The sequence below is a fragment of the Arachis hypogaea genome, chromosome 15, assembly GCF_003086295.3.
Source record: "Arachis hypogaea cultivar Tifrunner chromosome 15, arahy.Tifrunner.gnm2.J5K5, whole genome shotgun sequence".
NCBI lineage: Eukaryota > Viridiplantae > Streptophyta > Magnoliopsida > Fabales > Fabaceae > Arachis > Arachis hypogaea.
Window position 1 is genome coordinate 152,342,631 of NC_092050.1, and position 18,922 is coordinate 152,361,552.

General features: G+C 31.9%; 1 protein-coding gene across 5 annotated transcripts; it reads left to right on the forward strand.

The window, feature by feature from the left end:
* The first annotated feature begins 8,779 nt into the window (after window positions 1–8,779).
* LOC112751399 (DNA (cytosine-5)-methyltransferase DRM2) lies at window positions 8,780–17,204 on the forward strand. 5 transcript variants are annotated; one of them, XM_025800527.3, is made up of 12 exons: window positions 8,787–8,924; window positions 9,008–9,074; window positions 10,312–10,353; window positions 10,563–10,697; window positions 11,366–11,465; window positions 11,549–11,595; window positions 13,162–13,218; window positions 13,371–13,484; window positions 14,086–14,185; window positions 15,186–15,277; window positions 15,571–16,299; window positions 16,549–17,204. In XM_025800527.3, the coding sequence occupies exons 3-12, from the start codon at window positions 10,351–10,353 to the stop codon at window positions 16,981–16,983; spliced, it is 1,812 nt and encodes a 603-aa protein (XP_025656312.1). In that variant the 5' UTR covers window positions 8,787–8,924; window positions 9,008–9,074; window positions 10,312–10,350; the 3' UTR covers window positions 16,984–17,204. The 5 variants fall into 5 exon arrangements, with proteins under 5 accessions (XP_072074031.1, XP_025656312.1, XP_072074032.1 ...); XM_025800526.3 differs by having other exon boundaries at window positions 8,789–8,924; window positions 10,551–10,697; XM_025800529.3 differs by having other exon boundaries at window positions 8,792–8,924; window positions 11,382–11,465.
* Window positions 17,205–18,922: the final 1,718 nt, after the last annotated feature.

The window sequence follows — 18,922 nt, forward strand, 5'->3', positions numbered from 1 at the left end:
TAACTGTTGGCCTTGCGGCCTTGACTAACAAACATCAGTCATATACCTCATACCAAATTACTAAATACTAATAATGCTTGCAATTGTAAAGCCTAGAAAATTTCAAGCACCAAATCATTATATTACTATTGTACATATGTCTATAACCCCATCAATTCCCTAGAAAACGACACCTTATGATTTATGAGTAGTTGCTATTCATATATCTCATAGTCTTCCAAGTTGCAGTGTTTTCCATCATCTAAATTATAAGAGTAAAATACATTTTAGGAGGAAAAATACATTCAACAAATATATTCAACAAATCCATTCAACCAATATATTCAATAATCAATAAGCCAATAACTATTCCACAGTCATAACATTGCAGATTAAATAATAATCAAATATATTGAACAATAGTCAAATAAAATAGATGGAACAATAATCAATCTGAACTGAATTTTATAGCAAAAACAGCAGAAACAGATGGAACAATAATCAACCTGAACTGAATCAAGAGGAATCAAGAAATACAACTAAACTAATTCCAAAAATTTTGCAAAAATGGTGCAGCAATTCCAAAATGAATCAAGAAATAGAACCATATGGAATCAGTAATACAACCAAATTAATTCCAAAAATTTTCATGTTGTGCACCAATTCTACAGATTCTTCCTCTTTCACCTTTCCCTTTCCTGCATTAACATTGAATAAACAAAAAGTTCATAATCAAACCCTAAACCAGAATTACCTTAAATCAAACAGAACAAAAAGTTCAGAGTTAAGAAACAAAATCAGAATCAACAACTCAACCATAGAATCAAGAACAAGCCTTGTTCATTATAAATTAGAATCAATTAGAAGATTAAACCAGAATAAAAAAAAATCAACCTGAGACTTAGGCTCTATTGTAGAGAAAAACGGGGGTGCAGGATGGTGAGACGGCGGCGGCGATGAACCAAAAACCAGAAATGGAAGGACAACACTACTTCAATGACGGAGAAGAAGAGACTGGACAGACAACACGGCTTCAACGACGAACGAGAGACGGGCAACGAACGGCGGGGGCTTCAGCTGCGTCTGTTGCGTGCTGTAGCGGCTTGTCGAGGACGACGACGTCTGCTGGTTCGTGGAGGAGATGGCTGCTTGAGATGTGGTGTATGGAGCCGTCGAGGATGAGGGAGAGAGCGAAGCGCTGCGAGCCTACGAGGAAGGGAGAGGGAGAGGAAAGGGTCGCGCCGTAGTGATGGTGTTGTTCGGTGGCGTGGATGGCGGAGATGAAGGAGGAGGTTCGGTGCTGAGATTCGGCGCTAGAGAGGTTTAGAGAGGGCTTGAGGGAGTTAGGGTTCCTGGTGGTAGCTGCGGCTAGTGTGGGGGAACTGTGAAGGGAGGCTGTTTTTATATTAGGGTTTTTTTTATAAAACCGGTTCGGTTCGGTTAGGGTTTTCTCTATCAAAATCGAAAGCCGAACCGAACCGCAAAAAAATTGCAAAAATTCAAATTTTTTGGTTTATTCGATTTTCGGTTTATTCGGTTCAGTTGGTCGGTTTTGTTCGGATTGGATCGGTTTTGAACACCCCTAGTAGTAGTAGTTTGCTCTAGGCGTGATGAATGATGTTTTTTCTTGATCCGACTTATACATCGGGATCTGGTTGTATCTCGAGTAGGCATCCATAAACGACAAGTATTGATACCCCGAGTTGGAGTCCACCAGAGTATCAATGCTTCGAAGTGGGTATGGGTAACCGGAGATTGATGGGCTGGACTCGTTAGGCTGGCCCAATCGTTCGAGGAGGGAAGCCTTCGAAGGGAATCGTGCTTCTGGGCCTCTGTCTGACTTGCGAGTATGAGTGAATGGGGGTGGTACCTGCAAAGACACTCCGATGCCTAAATCAGCAAGGGTGTAAGCAGGTCTAGAGAGTATTAGGACTTAGAGATACCTGAGGGGTGTCAGTGTATTTATAGTGGTGAACCAATAACCACCGTTGAAGTAGTTCCACCTTTTAAGGTGGATAACCGTCCCTTTATCTTAGGGAAGTTGAGATATGGATCCTGGAAGTGGGTTGAGAGATTTTAGGGGTAGTTACTCGTTTGAATGAGTGTCTATCTGCCAGCTAATCTTCGTTCCTGACTTCTTTGGAGCAAGTCGTATCAAGAACCGACTTCTCAGGGGAAGGTCAGTGTCAGGCGAGGCTCAATCCTGTGGGTTGGACCTTTCGTTTGAACCTGGGCCTTAGCGTTGGGTCAGGGTAGGAACAATGTTTATTGTAAAAAAATTTATTGAGAATAGTATAACACATAACACTTAAAATTAAATAAGATAAAAAAAGGTACAAAATTAATATTTTTATATTTTGTTTAGTAATAAATTAAATATAAAGAATAATATATTATAAAAGTTAAATTTATTTTTATTTTTTCCAAAAAAATTAGTAAAAAAAATACAACGATAAAAATTTTAATTATAAAAAAATTAATAAAAATAATAAAAAATAAAAAATTATATCTTTTACTAGTGTTTTTATGTTTTTTCAGTCAAAAAAAATACACAAAATATAATAGTTCAATAACTCATGATATAATATATGTATTCAAGTTTTATTTGACAAATATAATTTTGTGTTTTTATATTTTTGTCTTAATCTCTTGTATTTATGAATATATGCAACTTAAATATACAAGTTAAAATGATCAATTATTTAACAAAAAAAAATGAAAAGTTGAAAATCTTTTATTAATAAAAAAATTTAATTGAATTTTAGATATTTTTATTTTTAAGAGTTTTAAAATTTTTTTTGTATTAAATATTGGTTTACAATTAATTCCCAAAATTTTCTCTTATTTTTTAAAATCATTTCGTAAAGTTATATTTAAACAAATTTTTTCTATGAAATATAATTTTTTTTATTTCTGGTCTTTATAAGTTTTTATTTTTATTCTTATAAATGTTAAAATTTTTATTTTAATTGAAATTGATAATTTATTCTATTAAATATTAATATTATAAATTAACCAAAATTTTTTATTAAAACCAAAGCTAAAATGAAAAAGAAATTATTAAGAGCAAAATAAAAGAATAAGATATTTTATAAAAGATTCAACTTTTATATAAAGTCAGTATAAAATATTTTTTTAATAAATAAATAAATTTAATTTTTCATTTATCAAGATAGATAATGTGGAGAGTATTTATATTTTTAGATTGTATTAGATATTTTATTTATAATATAAACGAAATAAATATATGTAATAAATGATATGAGTTAAATTTTGGATGGTTATATCTTATTTATATTATAAATTATAAATAAGATATATATCAGTATTTGTAAATATAAAAATATTTATAGTATAATTTAAATTTATTTAAAAAATAAAAAATTAATATAATTTATTACAATTTAAATAAAATAAATTAGATCGATTTAAATTAAAAAAATTAAAATAATTAGTTGTAAGTTGTAACTTCTTTGTACCACTTCTATCACATTCTACCATTTACCTCTCTCTTATACGTGTTTCTTTTATGGGACTCTCTTACACGTGTTTTTAGACAAACAAAATAACCTCCAATTAATTAACAAAAAAAAATTAACTTCTTTTTCTTTGGATTTTTTAAATAAATAATTTAATTATTTTATTTAGTAAAATATATAATTTATAGTATATTTATTAATTTGTATAATTACACTTATTTCGTTTATATGGTAAATAAGATAAGCTAAATTTTATTTTGTACAACGATATATTTAGAGTTTGAAAAAAATATCTCGTTTAAACGAATATATGTGTATTATTATAAAAAAATTACGATTAAAATAATATCAATAATCTAAATTTTTAATATGCAATTAGTACTAAAAAAAATTGTCAATGAGTAATAGCTCAAATGGCATAATCTCCTCATACTCAATTAAGAGGTTGCGGGTTCGAGTCTCATATCTTTGGTAAAAAAAAATTAGTACTAAAAAATTGATAGACGAAATTAAAATGGATATATTTGATTAATTAATACTAAAAAAAATACATAAAAATTTTAGATTAAATTATAAATCGAATTGGATTAATTTAAATTTAAAAAATAAAAAACTCCTACGTGTTCAAGTTTTATAATGAAAATAAATATGATAATTATGTCAACTCCTAAAAATTGAAAAATGAAAAGGGTGAAATTGATGGGAATAAATAAAATAGAGAGATAACGAAGAGATAACTGTTTCAATTGTTAGGAGATGTTAGTGGGGGATAAATAAAACCGAAAAAGAACGAGAAATAACGTTTTAATTGTGTGCCAATTGTTAGGAGATACATTCGATTCAGTTATCTCCCATTTTTTCAGTTTTATTTAGGAGAGATACTAGGAGAGATAACTATTTTAATTGTGTGTCAATTGTTAAGAGAGATAACCGTTTTAATTCCATTTTCATCCTTTTTCTATTTTATTTATGGTGCATCAACATCATGTTTTTTATCTTTCAATTTGTATGAATTGGCACAATTTCCGTATTTATTTATCTTTTATTTTAATCTCTTTCACAAAATTTTTTAAATATTAATTGTATGTTAAAAATTTGGATTATTGATATTATTTTTTTATAAACAAAATAATTAAAAATGTATTTCGAGATACATATTTTTTTTTTTCAAATTCCAAATATTTTATTTGCAAATAAGATACGTATAAAATAAAATTTAGCTTATTTTATTTACAGTATAAATACGTTACAAATTATATATTTTTATAAATAAAATAATTAAATTATTTATTTAAAAAAATCTTTTTTTCTCTAGCATTCTATTTTCTTTCTTAGTTGTTATAAACACCTTTTTTAATTGTTTAATAATCTTATTTCGTATACATAATAATAAGATAAATTTATAAGTATCTTATTTACACACTATGTGTAAATAAAATATAACCACTTAAAATTTAAATAATATCTCATTTACATTTAAAATATCATATTTTACTTACATTATAAATAAAATATGCGTATATTTATTTTGTTTTCACTATAAATAAAATAAATAATTGTATATAAATTAATAAATAGAATTAATTACTAATTTGGCATCTCAAAAATTTAGTTGCTAACAACAAAATTATTGAGAAATGTTATCCAAAAAATAGTTTTTTTTGGTGATCTGAAAATACAACAAAAAAGACAAATAAATATTATATGTTTTACAAGTAACAAAAATAACTTTCATATTTAGCAAACGACTTATCTATTAGATCTAAACTTTTGTGGCAATATTTGAATAAATATTTAGAAGGTGCACAAAAAAAAATATAGAGCAAAAATTGATCTCTAGATTTTTCTTTTTAATTTAAAAAAAAAGATAGTCATTCATAATTTTTTTTAATTCACTTGACCAAAAATTACGAAATTTTAAGAATTAAAATATCTTATTTTTAATAATATTTTAAATAATTTACATCTAAATTTGATCTCTAAAATTATTTTTTAAAATATATATTTAATATATATCTAGTCAATTGTCCTGTTTTTAAATATCTCAGAGATTTATTTGTCCTTAATATCTTTTGTAGTTCGTTTTGTCAGTGATACAAATTTTCGAATACTATTTTAATAGTTCACTCTTAATAAATATCTCTTAAAATTATGAATTTTAATAAATAAAATATTTAATTTATTTATTTTAGAAAATTCTCAATATGTTTTATTAATTACAAATTATCATAATAAATAATTTAAAAATATATTATTTTAAATAGATTTAATTATTCTGTATGTCCTTATAATTTTATCGAATTTTTAATCAGGTTTTTATATATATATTTTTTCAATTGGATCTCTATATCATATATTTTTTTCAATTTATTTCCCAGCATAAAAAAACGTTTGAAATAACAGAATATTCTGTTAAAAAAAATAAATATTCTCACTATTAAAACAAAAAAAAACTAATTAAGTACATTTCCATATTTCGAAAAAAAACAAAAAAACCTTTATTATTTTGTTCTACGCTCATAGTCCTTGGTCTTTAGTAACCCAACCATCCATACCCCCAAGCTCCCTCACTTTCACTTCCACACACAGAGGCACAGTGTCGCCCCTCTCCTCCTACTCTCTCACTCTCACATCAGTTCACTGCCACCGCACGCTCACCTCCTTTGTCTTGCCTCTCGATGGATCAACCACATCGTGTGTTCTCGCCGGATCCACCGCATGCTTGCGTCTATTTCGCTCGTCGTTCTTTACGTGCGCCTTTGTCCCTCCCTCGCCTTTCTTCTGTGGTTTTTCAAATTTTTTAAGGTTGATTCCTTGATATTTATGTAAACTTTTTCAAGGTTTATTGCATGAGTATCCTGAGGTTCGCTTACAAAACCAGCTCATTGTTCAATTGTCTTATTCATCTAATTATTCTTGGATGAGAAAAACTTTTAATTTAGTTTTGTAGGTGATTAAAGAGGAGAAAAATTATGGATAAGGGGTGTGTGCCCCTATGTATTTATTGTGTTTGGTCTTCTTACACTTTGTGAAGACAGAGATTGGAGTATATATTGCATATGAAAAGTGCTAGGAGGTCATCAATTTTTGTGATTTATAGCTTTTAAGTAGCCATTGATGATATTTTTAATGGTGTAAGATTTCATCAAATGTTGTAAGATTCCTCATTTTTCTTTTACTGATTACATGCTGGCCATAATTTAATAAAATTACTGCCTCCTAAATTTTTCCATTGCATATAATTATTTTCAATCTGCAAATGTAGTTAAACCAGATGCAACGATCTTTTGACTTATTCTTGATGTTTATGTGAGATTTAATTTATTTTTGAAGGGCTTGTTGCCGATTGAATTAATGGCGCTAAATAGGACTGTGGCTAGTGCAGAGACCGTTGTAATAGTTTCACATTGATTAATGTTGTTGCTAAGCTTGAATTAATAATTTGTTGAGCTTGCACTTCAAATTTAATGACATTGATTGATGTTGTTGCTAAACTTGTTTTTGATATTAATAGCTCACATAAACATTATGATAATAAAGAAAATAGGAAAGGTTTTGGCAAAGATACAAAAGTTATAAACAGAAGAGGAAATATGAGAAGGGAAAAAATCTCAATTCATATGAATCTATTATAAGTGAAAGATATGGATAGATAAGTAAATTCACAATTTATTAACATTTCAGGGACTAAGTTGAAAAAAAATATTTATTGTAAGAATCCAATTGAAAAAAAAGTATAAGAACCTAATTAAAAATTTAGTAAAATTATAAGAACCTACGAAATAATTAAACCTTTTAAATATTATTTAAATATATACAACAACAACAACAACAACAACAACAACAACAACAATAAAGCCTTATTCTATTAGGTGGGAGCGGCTATATAGATTAAACGACTCCATTGAGCTTTATCATGTATCATGTCTACAAAGAGATCATTTACATGTAGATCTCGATTAACCACCTCATGGTTGGTCTTCCTAGGTTTTCCTCTGCCTTTTATCCCCTGTCCATTTTCCATCTCACCCGCCCTCCTGATTGGGTGCTCTGTCGGTCTTCTTCTCACATGTCCAAACCACCTAAGCGCGATTCTACTATCTTTTCCATGATAGGTGCTACTCCAACTCTCTTATATCTTCGTTTCTTATTCTATCTAATCGTGTATGACCACTCATTCATCTCAACATCTTCATCTCTGTCATACTCAATTTATGTTTGTACTCCTCTTTGACTGCCTAACACTCTGTACCATAAAATATAGCCGATCTGATACCAGTGCGATATAATTTACCTTTAAATTTTAAAGGTACTTTTTTTGTCACATATAATATAATACAATAAGCATTCCGTCATTTTGACCAACTTGTTTGGATCATATGATTTACATCATGTTCAATCTCTCCATTATCCTGTATGATGCACCCAAGATATTTAAAACTTTTAACTTTTCGTATAATGTTTTTTCCAATCTTTACCTCTGTATTAGAATTTTTCCTTCGGCGGCCGAACTTACATTCTATATATTCCGTCTTGCTATAACTTATGCGCAAACCATACACTTCTAGAGTTTATCTCCATAAATCCAAGTATCCAACTTTTTATTTAGGTCATTTCTTGACTCTTTCATAAAAATAGTATTATCGGCAAAAAATATGCATCATAACACAGGTTAGTAGATATGCTTTAAGAGTACTTTCAAAACTAATGTAAAAAGTATAGACTTAAAGATAATCCATAATATAATTCTATACTAATAGAAAATTATCCTGTCACACTACCTTAATTCTTCACACTAATTATAATCTCATCATACATATTTTTCCTTACACGAATATATATCATTCTTATTCTCTTTCTTTTCAAATCTTTAATATATAAACTTAATTAAATATCTATAAATTTTTTTATATCTTAATATATCAAAATTAAACTCATTTAAAAATTTTATTCAAGCTTTAAAGTTATTCCTATATTCAATGTATATGGTCAAACACATGTTGAAGTGTTGAAGGACACTTTTGTCATATTGTGTTAATTGTGATAAGTGAGAATGAAAAGGAGAGATTCCTTTCCATTTTCACCTAACACAATTTCCTACACTATGATTCTCAACAATGCTTACATCACCGTTCATTTCTCTTTATCAAACTCTTATCTTCCTCATAAGAAAAAAAGAAAATAAAAGTATTCAAATCCAACGGATTAGAACTAACGGTTACTATTACAGTAATATTTTTACCGTTAGATTTTGTCGGTTACCATGGATATTCCCACAGTGAAAAAACTTTTCCAAGAGAGAGAAAATGCGCGAGTGCGGTGAAAACTGTGCTGTTTTTTTCGCGTTAGATGGTGATGGTGACGATAAATACCGATTCTTCGCGCCGTGACTCGGACTGAGTCAGCTTCCTCGGAACTTCAAAACTCTCTCTCACGTTCTCTCTCTCAGCAAAGCAAAATTCGCATGCAAGTGTTTTCTTCTCTGATGATGTTGGATTTTTTTAAGAGGTTAGTGTGGTAGTTGAGTTTTTTGTGTTGAATTTTTGCAGAGGAGAGAGAAATCGACATTATAGATTCCGTCTGAGTTTGCTGATTTGGAGAAAGAGAGAGGAAGAGGCAAGTAACTGTTCCACTTCATGCATTTCTTTTTTTGTTTTCTTTTCCAATTTGTTGTTAATTCGGTGAAATTTTATGGTGTTTTGGGTTAGCTAACTAAAAATTTGAAGATTTTTTTTCTTCGAGGGTATTTGTTATGCTTCTGGGAATGACGATTTCTATTTTTTTTTTTTATATATTCACATTTATAGTTCTTGTTTTATTTTGGTATCAATGCATGTGTTGTTCCGAGTTGTGATTACTGATCCCAGAAAGAGAGAGCCTAATATGTGAACCCTAGGCTAATAGCTTAGTCTCTCTTATTGGCTCTCTGTTCTTTGCTGCTACTGCTGCTATGAGTTCCATCTTTCATGGTTCCCCCCCCCCCCTCTCTCTTTTTTTTTTTTTAATTTTTGGGTTCTCAATTCTATCATAAAAAAGTGTGATTCCGTTTTGCTTATGTTTAAATTATGATGTTATATTTATATTTTTTCAGGTACTAATTATAATTTTGCAAGAGTTTAGAAGTTAACTCCCTTGCTTAATTTTAACAGTGTGCGAGGTTTATAGCATGTTTATTTTTCTAATTTCTGTGTGAAATCCATTGTTGTTTGGCCCGTTTAGTTTTTCTGTTGAAACTGGAGCAGCATTGTAATAGAGAGGATGGAATGTCTTGATGAGTAAAAAAGAGTCTTGTGCATGCAGCAATTCATTGGCCATCTCCAAACCCTTAAATGGAGCTCCGATTTGGGACGGATTAGTTGTTGGCCCCGCTGAATTGAGGGATACCATGGGAAAAAAAAGGGGTCTATTTGGGAGGTCAGAGCTGAAATGTAGTTGTTGTGATAAAACATTGTGTTCCCGAGAATCATATAATTAAAACCGTTGTTTGTTTGAGAGTTTTACAAAGGATGGGAGGAAATGATTCATGATGGAATCACAAAGAAAAACAGAGTAGAGTGATGCATATTTATGTGTTGGTATAATTACATGTTTTTTTTTCCCTACTAAATAAAGTTGGGATTTGGGAACTCCTTTGCTCTGTTCTATTGGATATGGTAGCTGTTCTGTGATCCTCTGTTCTTCAGTACTATTTCATGATAGTTGCTTGAGATGTAATTTCCCAATAATAATAATAATGATGATGATGATGATGATATGCTATCCATTTTGGACCTTTTTTCAACTGGTTGCTGGTTGGTGCTTTTGCATTCTTATAGCTTTGTAATATATGACCATTGTTTCTTTGTGTGGGCAGCCTGAAGATCTGTGTCTTTGCAAAGCTGAGAGATTGAAGATGGTATGATTTACTAGTAAAAAATATGTGTATTTCGTTTCATTATAGGTTACTTAGTCAAATCTTTAAGATGATCCTACCTTAGGGAGACTGGAAATGTTGTTTGAAAGAATCTTCTCCCCCCTTTTTTCCTTTTTCTTTTTCTTTTCGTAGTTTTACTTTTGCACTTAGCTTATGGCTTTGCTCCTTCTGATGTATAGGAAATATTGCAGGGTGGCGATGAGTCTGGTGGGGAGAGTGATAGCTTTGATTGGAACAGCGAAGATGAGCGTGAAATTGAGAACTTTCAGTCTTCTTCTTTACGTTTAACTGTTCCTAATGGAGCGGTTCTCACCGGGTCTGGAGAGGTAATGTTTTAGACGCTTATCTTTCTGTGTAAGTTTATCTTTGTGATCAGTTGAATGTCAAGGAAACAGATTAGAGGCCCAATTACCCAGAGAACAAGTGGAATATAAAATAAGATTGAAGGTTTCAACTACAAATTTTTTAAAAATATAATTGTATGAATGTTGTTAATACAATCCCTTTTATTGAAGGAAAAGGAAGGACAGTTAAGATTAATACACGTACATTTTCTGTAGAAATTATAGTACTCTTCTAAAGATGAAAGCTGGTGCAACTATAGTTTTATTTTGTCCTTTACTGGTTCTGAATGTTACATTGTAATCTTGTATGAATGATGTATAATTGACTAACAATTACAATTCAATATATGATTAGCTAACCTTGTAAGTCATTGCAGAAATATGCTTTTGAGAATTAAGGCCTTAGAAAATTGGTTTTATGCATATCATGTGTATTTAAAATTTGTAGAATTTATATGCTTATTTTTTCTTTGTTATTATTTAATGACTTGAATTTTATAAGGACATATTATGTGATTTTGCATCCACTATTTCTGTTACGCCTTGTACTGGAAATCATTATAAACCCAAACCAAATGTATGGATAAGACTCCGAAAAAGAAATGGAATTTTTAAAATGCTAACATGAAACTATCGTTTCTTCTCTTAAGGCAAGCCCCTCTGCAGGTCCATCTAATTCCAAGGTATTTGATCATTTCGTGAGTATGGGATTTCCCAGAGAAATGGTCTCCAAAGTAATCGAGGAATATGGTAATGGCACTACTTCACCAAATTTGAGTAAAAGATTTTGTAAGTTAGGTTCACAAGTAATGTTTGCTCTCATCAACATCCAGGTGAGGAAAATGAAGACAAACTACTTGAAGAACTTCTCTCGTACTCGGTGTGTTGATATTTTTTTTTTTGCTTATTTATTTATTTTTGTGTTAGTGTGTTAGGGACTTGGGTATTATGGGTGCTCAAAGTCCCACATCGAGTAGTATGGATGCTTGATGTTGTACATAAGGAGAGTGGTTCTTCCCCCTTAACAGCTAGCTTTTAAGGTGTGGTTTCCCACTTTCCTTAAATACTTAACAATGGTATCAGAGCATGGTTGTCGGCGCCACGGAAAGGGCTACCTATAGGCTGGATTAAGGTGAATACCGAATACTGATAGACCGTAGCAAAGTGGCTACCGTTGGGTCAGTATCGATAGAGTGAAGCCGCCGTGGACGTCGGCTCTCCAGGGCCGGTGTATTGTTAGGGACTTGGGTATTATGGGTGCTCAAAGTCCCACATCGAGTAGTATGGATGCTTGATGTTGTACATAAGGAGAGTGGTTCTTCCCCCTTAACAGCTAGCTTTTAAGGTGTGGTTTCCCACTTTCCTTAGATACTTAACATAGTGCCACCCATGGTATTGTCCATTGGAACTATTTCCTTGTTATATGCAGTACCATGTACCATGATGTAGTTGTCTCACCTCACCCACACATAATTTAAGAAACAGTTGTGTCCTAGTCATTGGCAATTTTTTCTTTGTTCTGGCATGTGTAAACAGCACATACTAAACTACATAATATATCAAAGATCATTGTGATTTTTTTCTCTCTTTAAATTCCTACTTGGGTCGTATAATTCAGGAATCAGGATCCACTCACCTACATTTTTAGTGTTATGCTACTAATATACAGTTTGCAATTTCGCACATTGGATATGTTAACATATTTTTGTTCATGTGTAAACTCTATTGGGTATAATTAAATCCCAGCTTCCACTCAATTTATATTGATATAAAATAAGTGGTAATGAAATAATGAATTAATTTTGTTGGTCAGGAAAAATGCATCTAAATTGTTTCTTTTGTCTCTGTCGTGGTATGGGATTTGGGGATGTCTTAGTGGCTTCTTAAGGCCTCATCATTTTCTTGTTAAAGGGGAACCCCTTTAAAATACGCTAAGGGCACACAAACAAGAATTTTTCTCCTTTTTTGTATTCCTACGGAATTATTACTTAATTAGTACTGGACTTTTACCAGTTTGTGTCTTGAGTTGCCTATATATAATCGAGTCTTAATACAACAGGGATAATATTTTGCAATCCCCGGACAAGTGACCTTTGTGAGCTTGTGGTTACCATGTTATTAAGAATTAATGTGGAAGAATGCCTTCACAAAATTTGGAGGTTCACTAGAGTATTTTAAACAAGTATTCTGTTTCCCATGTTTATATGAACTAATTGTGATTGCATTTTTTGTCCCCCCCCCCCCTTCTTTTTTTCTCTATTTTTTAGTTTTTTATTTGCAAAAACAATGACTTTTCTTTCTCTCTTGGCCTTTCAGTTTGGTCTTCTTTGTCTTGATAACTTTCTACTGACTTATTGTTCACACATTTATTGTACAATTTGATTCTTCTTTTTGAAATTTGAAGTGTTAAATGTTAGAATTGTCTTGATTTTTTAATTATTTGCAGGTTATAGAAAGTTCTCCTAAGCCCCAACAGCGAATTGAGCCAAATCGTTGCTCTTTGGTAAATTTTGGTTTTTCTTTTTATATGTTTTTTTGTTGATGCTCTTTCTGGCTGTCTTGTACCGACATTTTTTAGGTATATTGTTTGCCTATGTTTCAATTTCAAGTATAAAAGTTAGAATTATCTTGGCATTTATGTTATTTTATTTGTAGGTTTTAGAAAGTCCCCGTCAACCACAAGTAAAAATTGAGCCAGATCTTAGCTCTTCTGAAGGTGGAGTGAGCTCTTGGGAAAACTCAGATTCTGATGCTTTATCCGATGAGGAGGTAGTCTATGCTCTTTTGAATATGATGTCTTTTGCCTAGTGCTCAGTGTCTGTATGATTTGAATTATAATATAATCATTGTATTCTGTCTCTGTTGCTACCATACTTAGTACTTCAGCAATAGGAAATAAAGTTATGGTCATATTATCATTTTCAAACATGGCTTGCATTGGATATATAAACACATTCGTATAGCTTTATGTAACAACCGTTGAGAATTAGGTTTATGATATTGTATCAAATCCACAAGGATTGTTTGCCAATAACCCATGCTTTAATGCCACTAGACTGTACATTAAAGGGTTTGTTAGATATACAACCATTTACATACCTTTAGATAACAATGTAAGTCTTTTGAGGAGATACTCTGTAGCAACATAAATTATATGGTTATGTTCCTTTATTGGCACTATGGCATTCTCATGTCCATGTTGCCAATCCCATCTAACTGGGCAAGGTATCCATGTATTGCACAGGTAAAATGAAATTGTTGTGATTCATGTGATCATACTTGCTTTTATTTGCATATCTAGTATGCAAGACAAAATTTTGGCTGCAAGTTTTCTATTTTAATTATGGACTGTTTAATTACTTTCTTACAGGAAATAACAAAATCTCTTCGTGGGAGTGACAACATTGTATTGACGTTGGTGAAAATGGGGTACAAGCAGGATGAAGCCCTAATTGCCATAGAAAGATTAGGTGCATTTTAAGGATTCATTATCTTATTATTTGACCGTAGTTTCTTAACTTTTTTATTTTATCCTTATTGCATGGATTTTGCTACTAGGGCTTATCAGTATAACTCACTATTTTAGTTAAGCATTTTTTTAATACAGCTTCCATGTAAGAATGTTGGTTAGTTTTGTGGTAAGATGCATCATAGATTAGTGGATAATGAAATTTATTGTGGGGCTGGTCAAAGTGGCGGAGTGCGTTTGGTTTTATATACGACAAAGAAGTACGTTAAAAACTTAAAGGGAAATTTTATCGCACTGCCATTAGACCGACTATATTATATGGAACAGAGTGTTGGACGGCAAATGGTGAGTATGAACATAAATTAAGTGTGGCAGAGATGAGGATGCTGAGATGGATGAGCGGCTACACACGTATGGAAAAAATAAGGAATGAAAATATAAGAGAGAAAATTAGAGCAGCGCCTACTGTAGAAAAGATAAAATTTCGTCTCAGGTGGTTTGGACATGTGGGAAGAAGATCGGTAGAGCATCCGGTTAGGAGGAACGAAGATATAAGAGAGAAAGTTGGAGTAGTACCTATTGTAGAAAAGATAGTAGAATCTCATCTCAAGTGGTTTGGGCATGTGGGAAGAAGATCGACAGAGCATCCGGTTAGGAGGATGGATGAGATGGAAGATAGAGAGGAGACGAATGGTACAAGACCCAAAGACCCAAAAAGATCATACATGAGGTGGTCAAAGGATATCTACGTGTAAACAGTTTCGCCGTAGGCATGATACATAATAGGGCTCAGCGGGGCCATTTTTCCATGTGGCCGACTCCACTTAGGGGGATAAGGCTGCTTGTTGCGCAAATTACATCTTCACCAATTTAGCTTGATCAACCACGAGAATAACCTTTCATGAAAATTCTTTTCTTTGTGTTCTTAAGTTTATGTAGTTTCTATCTGTTTGACTTCTACTATATTATATTGGCCTCATTTAGGTTATTAAATACTGCAGGTTGCAACTCTTCTGTAGATGAACTAATAGATTTTATAGGTGTTGCTCAAATGGCAAAGGCTGAAGATGCTCTTCTACCTCCCGAAGAAAAGGTAGCATATTGATATTATGGGATGCATTAAATAGAAGAAAATGATAATGCCACTTCTCACATGTTTTTTATTTTTTTATTTTTTTCGTTGTATGTTTGTATAAATTTATTGAAAAAAAGAGTGCCACTGTCAAAATAGGAGTGACATTATGATTTTCCTAAAATAGAAAATCTAATGCATGTAATTTTCTGATAATCTTTCACCCTTTAAATTGTACAGCCAGTCATCTATCCGATAATTCAGTTTCAAGCATCTATTAGATCTTTAACTAATTTTCAACTCTATTTTCACAGCCTGACATTTCTAAGTTAAATAAGCGAAGATATTATGAATTAGAAGTGTTGGGAAGGAAAAGGCCTAAAAGCTGTGAGAAGAGAATAATCAGTGAAGATGATGATGAGCCACTTCATCTTCCAAACCCGATGATTGGTTTTGGGGTTCCTACTGAGCCAGCTGTCATAAAACACAGAAAGCTTCCAGACGATGCTGTTGGGCCTCCTTACTTCTATTATGAAAATGTGGCACTTGCACCAAAGGGGGTTTGGCAAACTATTTCTAGGTTCTTGTATGAGGTGGAACCTGAATTTGTTGACTCGAAGTTTTTCTGCGCAGCTGCCAGGAAAAGGGGCTATATCCACAATCTTCCCATTGAAAACAGATTCCCACTTCTTCCACTTCCGCCACGTACAATACACGAGGCGTTTCCCCTAACAAGGAAGTGGTGGCCTTCATGGGACACTAGGACCAAACTAAATTGTCTGCAAACAGCTATTGGCAGTGCAAAACTAACAGAGAGAATCAGGAAGGCTCTAGAGAACTACGATGGAGAGCCACCTGAGGATGTCCAAAGGTTTGTTCTTGAGCAATGTCGGAAATGGAATCTGGTTTGGGTGGGAAGGAATAAGGTTGCTCCGCTAGAGCCTGATGAAGTTGAAACACTGTTGGGTTTCCCAAGGAACCACACTAGAGGAGGCGGGATAAGTCGAACTGACAGATATAAGTCACTTGGCAATTCATTCCAGGTATGAGAATATTTTCTATGTCTATATCTGTATAATCTATATATGTAGTTTGAAGCCTCCATCAATAACCTTTGGGGTGAGCTTGCCGTCATAACAACTTTATCAGCCTGCCACTCTGCTAAAAATTTTGTGCAGTTTCGATATTTATTCTTGTGTGTAACTTCCCATTTGGTTTTGATAGCTTAAGATGAAAACGTTGTTTGTTTTATAAAAGCTACTTATATTTTCTTTATATTTTGTTTGTTCCAGGTCGACACAGTGGCATACCACTTGTCAGTTCTGAAGGACATGTATCCCAATGGTATGAACATTCTTTCTCTGTTTTCTGGGATCGGCGGTGCTGAGGTTGCCCTTCATCGTCTTGGCATCCCCCTTAAGAACGTTGTTTCAGTTGAGAAGTCAGAAGTGAACAGAAACATAGTTCGAAGCTGGTGGGAGCAAACAAACCAGAAGGGTAATCTTATTGACTTGGATGATGTGCAACAGCTAAACGGCGATCGTATCGAGAAGCTGATGAACACATTTGGGGGTTTCGATCTCATTGTTGGCGGCAGCCCTTGCAACAACCTTGCTGGGAGCAATAGGGTAAGCAGGGATGGATTAGAGGGTAAAGAATCTTCCCTCTTTTTTGATTACTGCCGTATTCTTGACTTGGTTAAGAATATAATGACCACCAACCAATGAACTATGTCTAAAGAAAGAAAGAAAAAAGGAAAAAAAAAAAACTGTGTTTAATGTTCTTTGTAAAATCCAAACATTTTGGATGTTATCTAACTTGGAAACAGTTCCCACCCCATTTTTGTTGCCAAAGTAAAGGCAACGGGTTTAAATAAGTTTTCATTTTTCACATTTGTGATTTCACTTTTACTATTTTAAGAAAATGACATTGAAGATTCTTCGACTTATTTTTACCTGTTGGATTGATCTTGTTTATGCCTTATTTCAAACAAACTTTGCTTTTAATGATGATGGTCTTGAATCTTGCCATGTTTGGAAGTTTTAATGATATGGAAGACCAAGATCAAGTTTCTAATATCATTAGTAACCAGTTCTGTTCTAGGAACAAAGTCAATCAAAACAATTAAAAACTAAAGTGATTGATCGATTGTAAAATCTATTCTCTATTATTCTGTCATCCTTATGAATTCAGTTAATTTGTGAATTATATCAATTTAAGAAGAAAAAAAAAGCTAACAAACTCATAGCTCATGTTTGATGCAAATTAGTACCATACTAAAATTAGTTCATTTTTTATTTTATTTTATTTGTTCAGTACTCAAATTAGTGAGTGGGCTTGTTCGTAAAACTTTGTTTATCAAGCTTTAGATTAAGATAGCCTTATTATTTTTTAAATTTTATCGAACCAAACTACAAATTTAATTTTAACACAGCTTGCAAACTCTAATTACAAATTAGATATATGAATGCAATCATGTTAAGACAATATTATATGTATTTTAAAATTAGTTATTAAAATTAATCATTAATATAAAATATATATTAAAATATATAATATATAATTATTGAATTTTGATTATTTTTGGTGTATAAATAATATTTTTGTTATTCAGATATTGAATAAATAAATCATTGGATATAAAACATACATTAAACGAATGTCACATTTTCTTGTTTTGTGTGTGTGCTTATAATACGGAAAATTGTTCGTATCTTTTAGCATTTTACTAGAATATGAAATAATCTTTCATTTATACTTTTAACGTATGCGCACAAAAAACACTATCATCATATATTTTATCTAGGGGTGTGCATGGGTCGGGTAAAATCGGGTTTGATGTGATCTAGACCTGACTCGAAATATATACCGGGCCTATTTATTAGACCCGAATTCGACGCTAAACCCGATAAAACCTATACACTTTCAGGCCACGATTATATCGAGTAAAAACTGGGCCGTTAATATTACATTACCTTAATACCTTCTTATAAACTGGCATGTGAAAATATCCAAATTTCTAAGACTCCAACTGTTATTTGAAATGGTAAAATTCACTTAGAAAAATATAACAAGAACTAACTCTTCTCTAAAATTAAAGCATAACCATAATCAGGCTGAATTTTTCCTATATGGAAACAAGAAACGTGATGTGCAATGAAATGGAAGAGTGGAAAGAAATTCTACTGGTATGGTGTCAGAGAAAAAACGTAAGCTACGCTTTATCTTTGTTTTTTTTCTTTTTTTTTTGGTTCAGCAATTTAGATAAATGCAGGTTGCGTTTTATTGTTTTAATGGTTTTCAAATTTTTTTTAAATTTTGATTGAGCCCAAACGCAACCTGCATTTAATGAGGGCAGTATGTTATTTTTTTTTTTAAATAATAAAACGCAGCTTGCGTTTTTTTTAGTTTGGTAGTCTTTTTTTTTTCGAACAAATAAAACGCAAGTTGTATTTTTTTTGCGTCAGAAATTTTTTCGAAAAGCCAAAAACGCAGGATGCGTTTGTTAAAAAAAATATTTTAAGCAGGAACCCAGCCTATAAATACGAAGTAAGATTCATTCAAAATACTTCATTCCACTTCTACTCCTCCTTTTCTTCTTTCTTTCATATATGTAACAGTTCTGAATTTTTTTGGTGTAAAAAAAATCGAGTTATGGAAGGTACT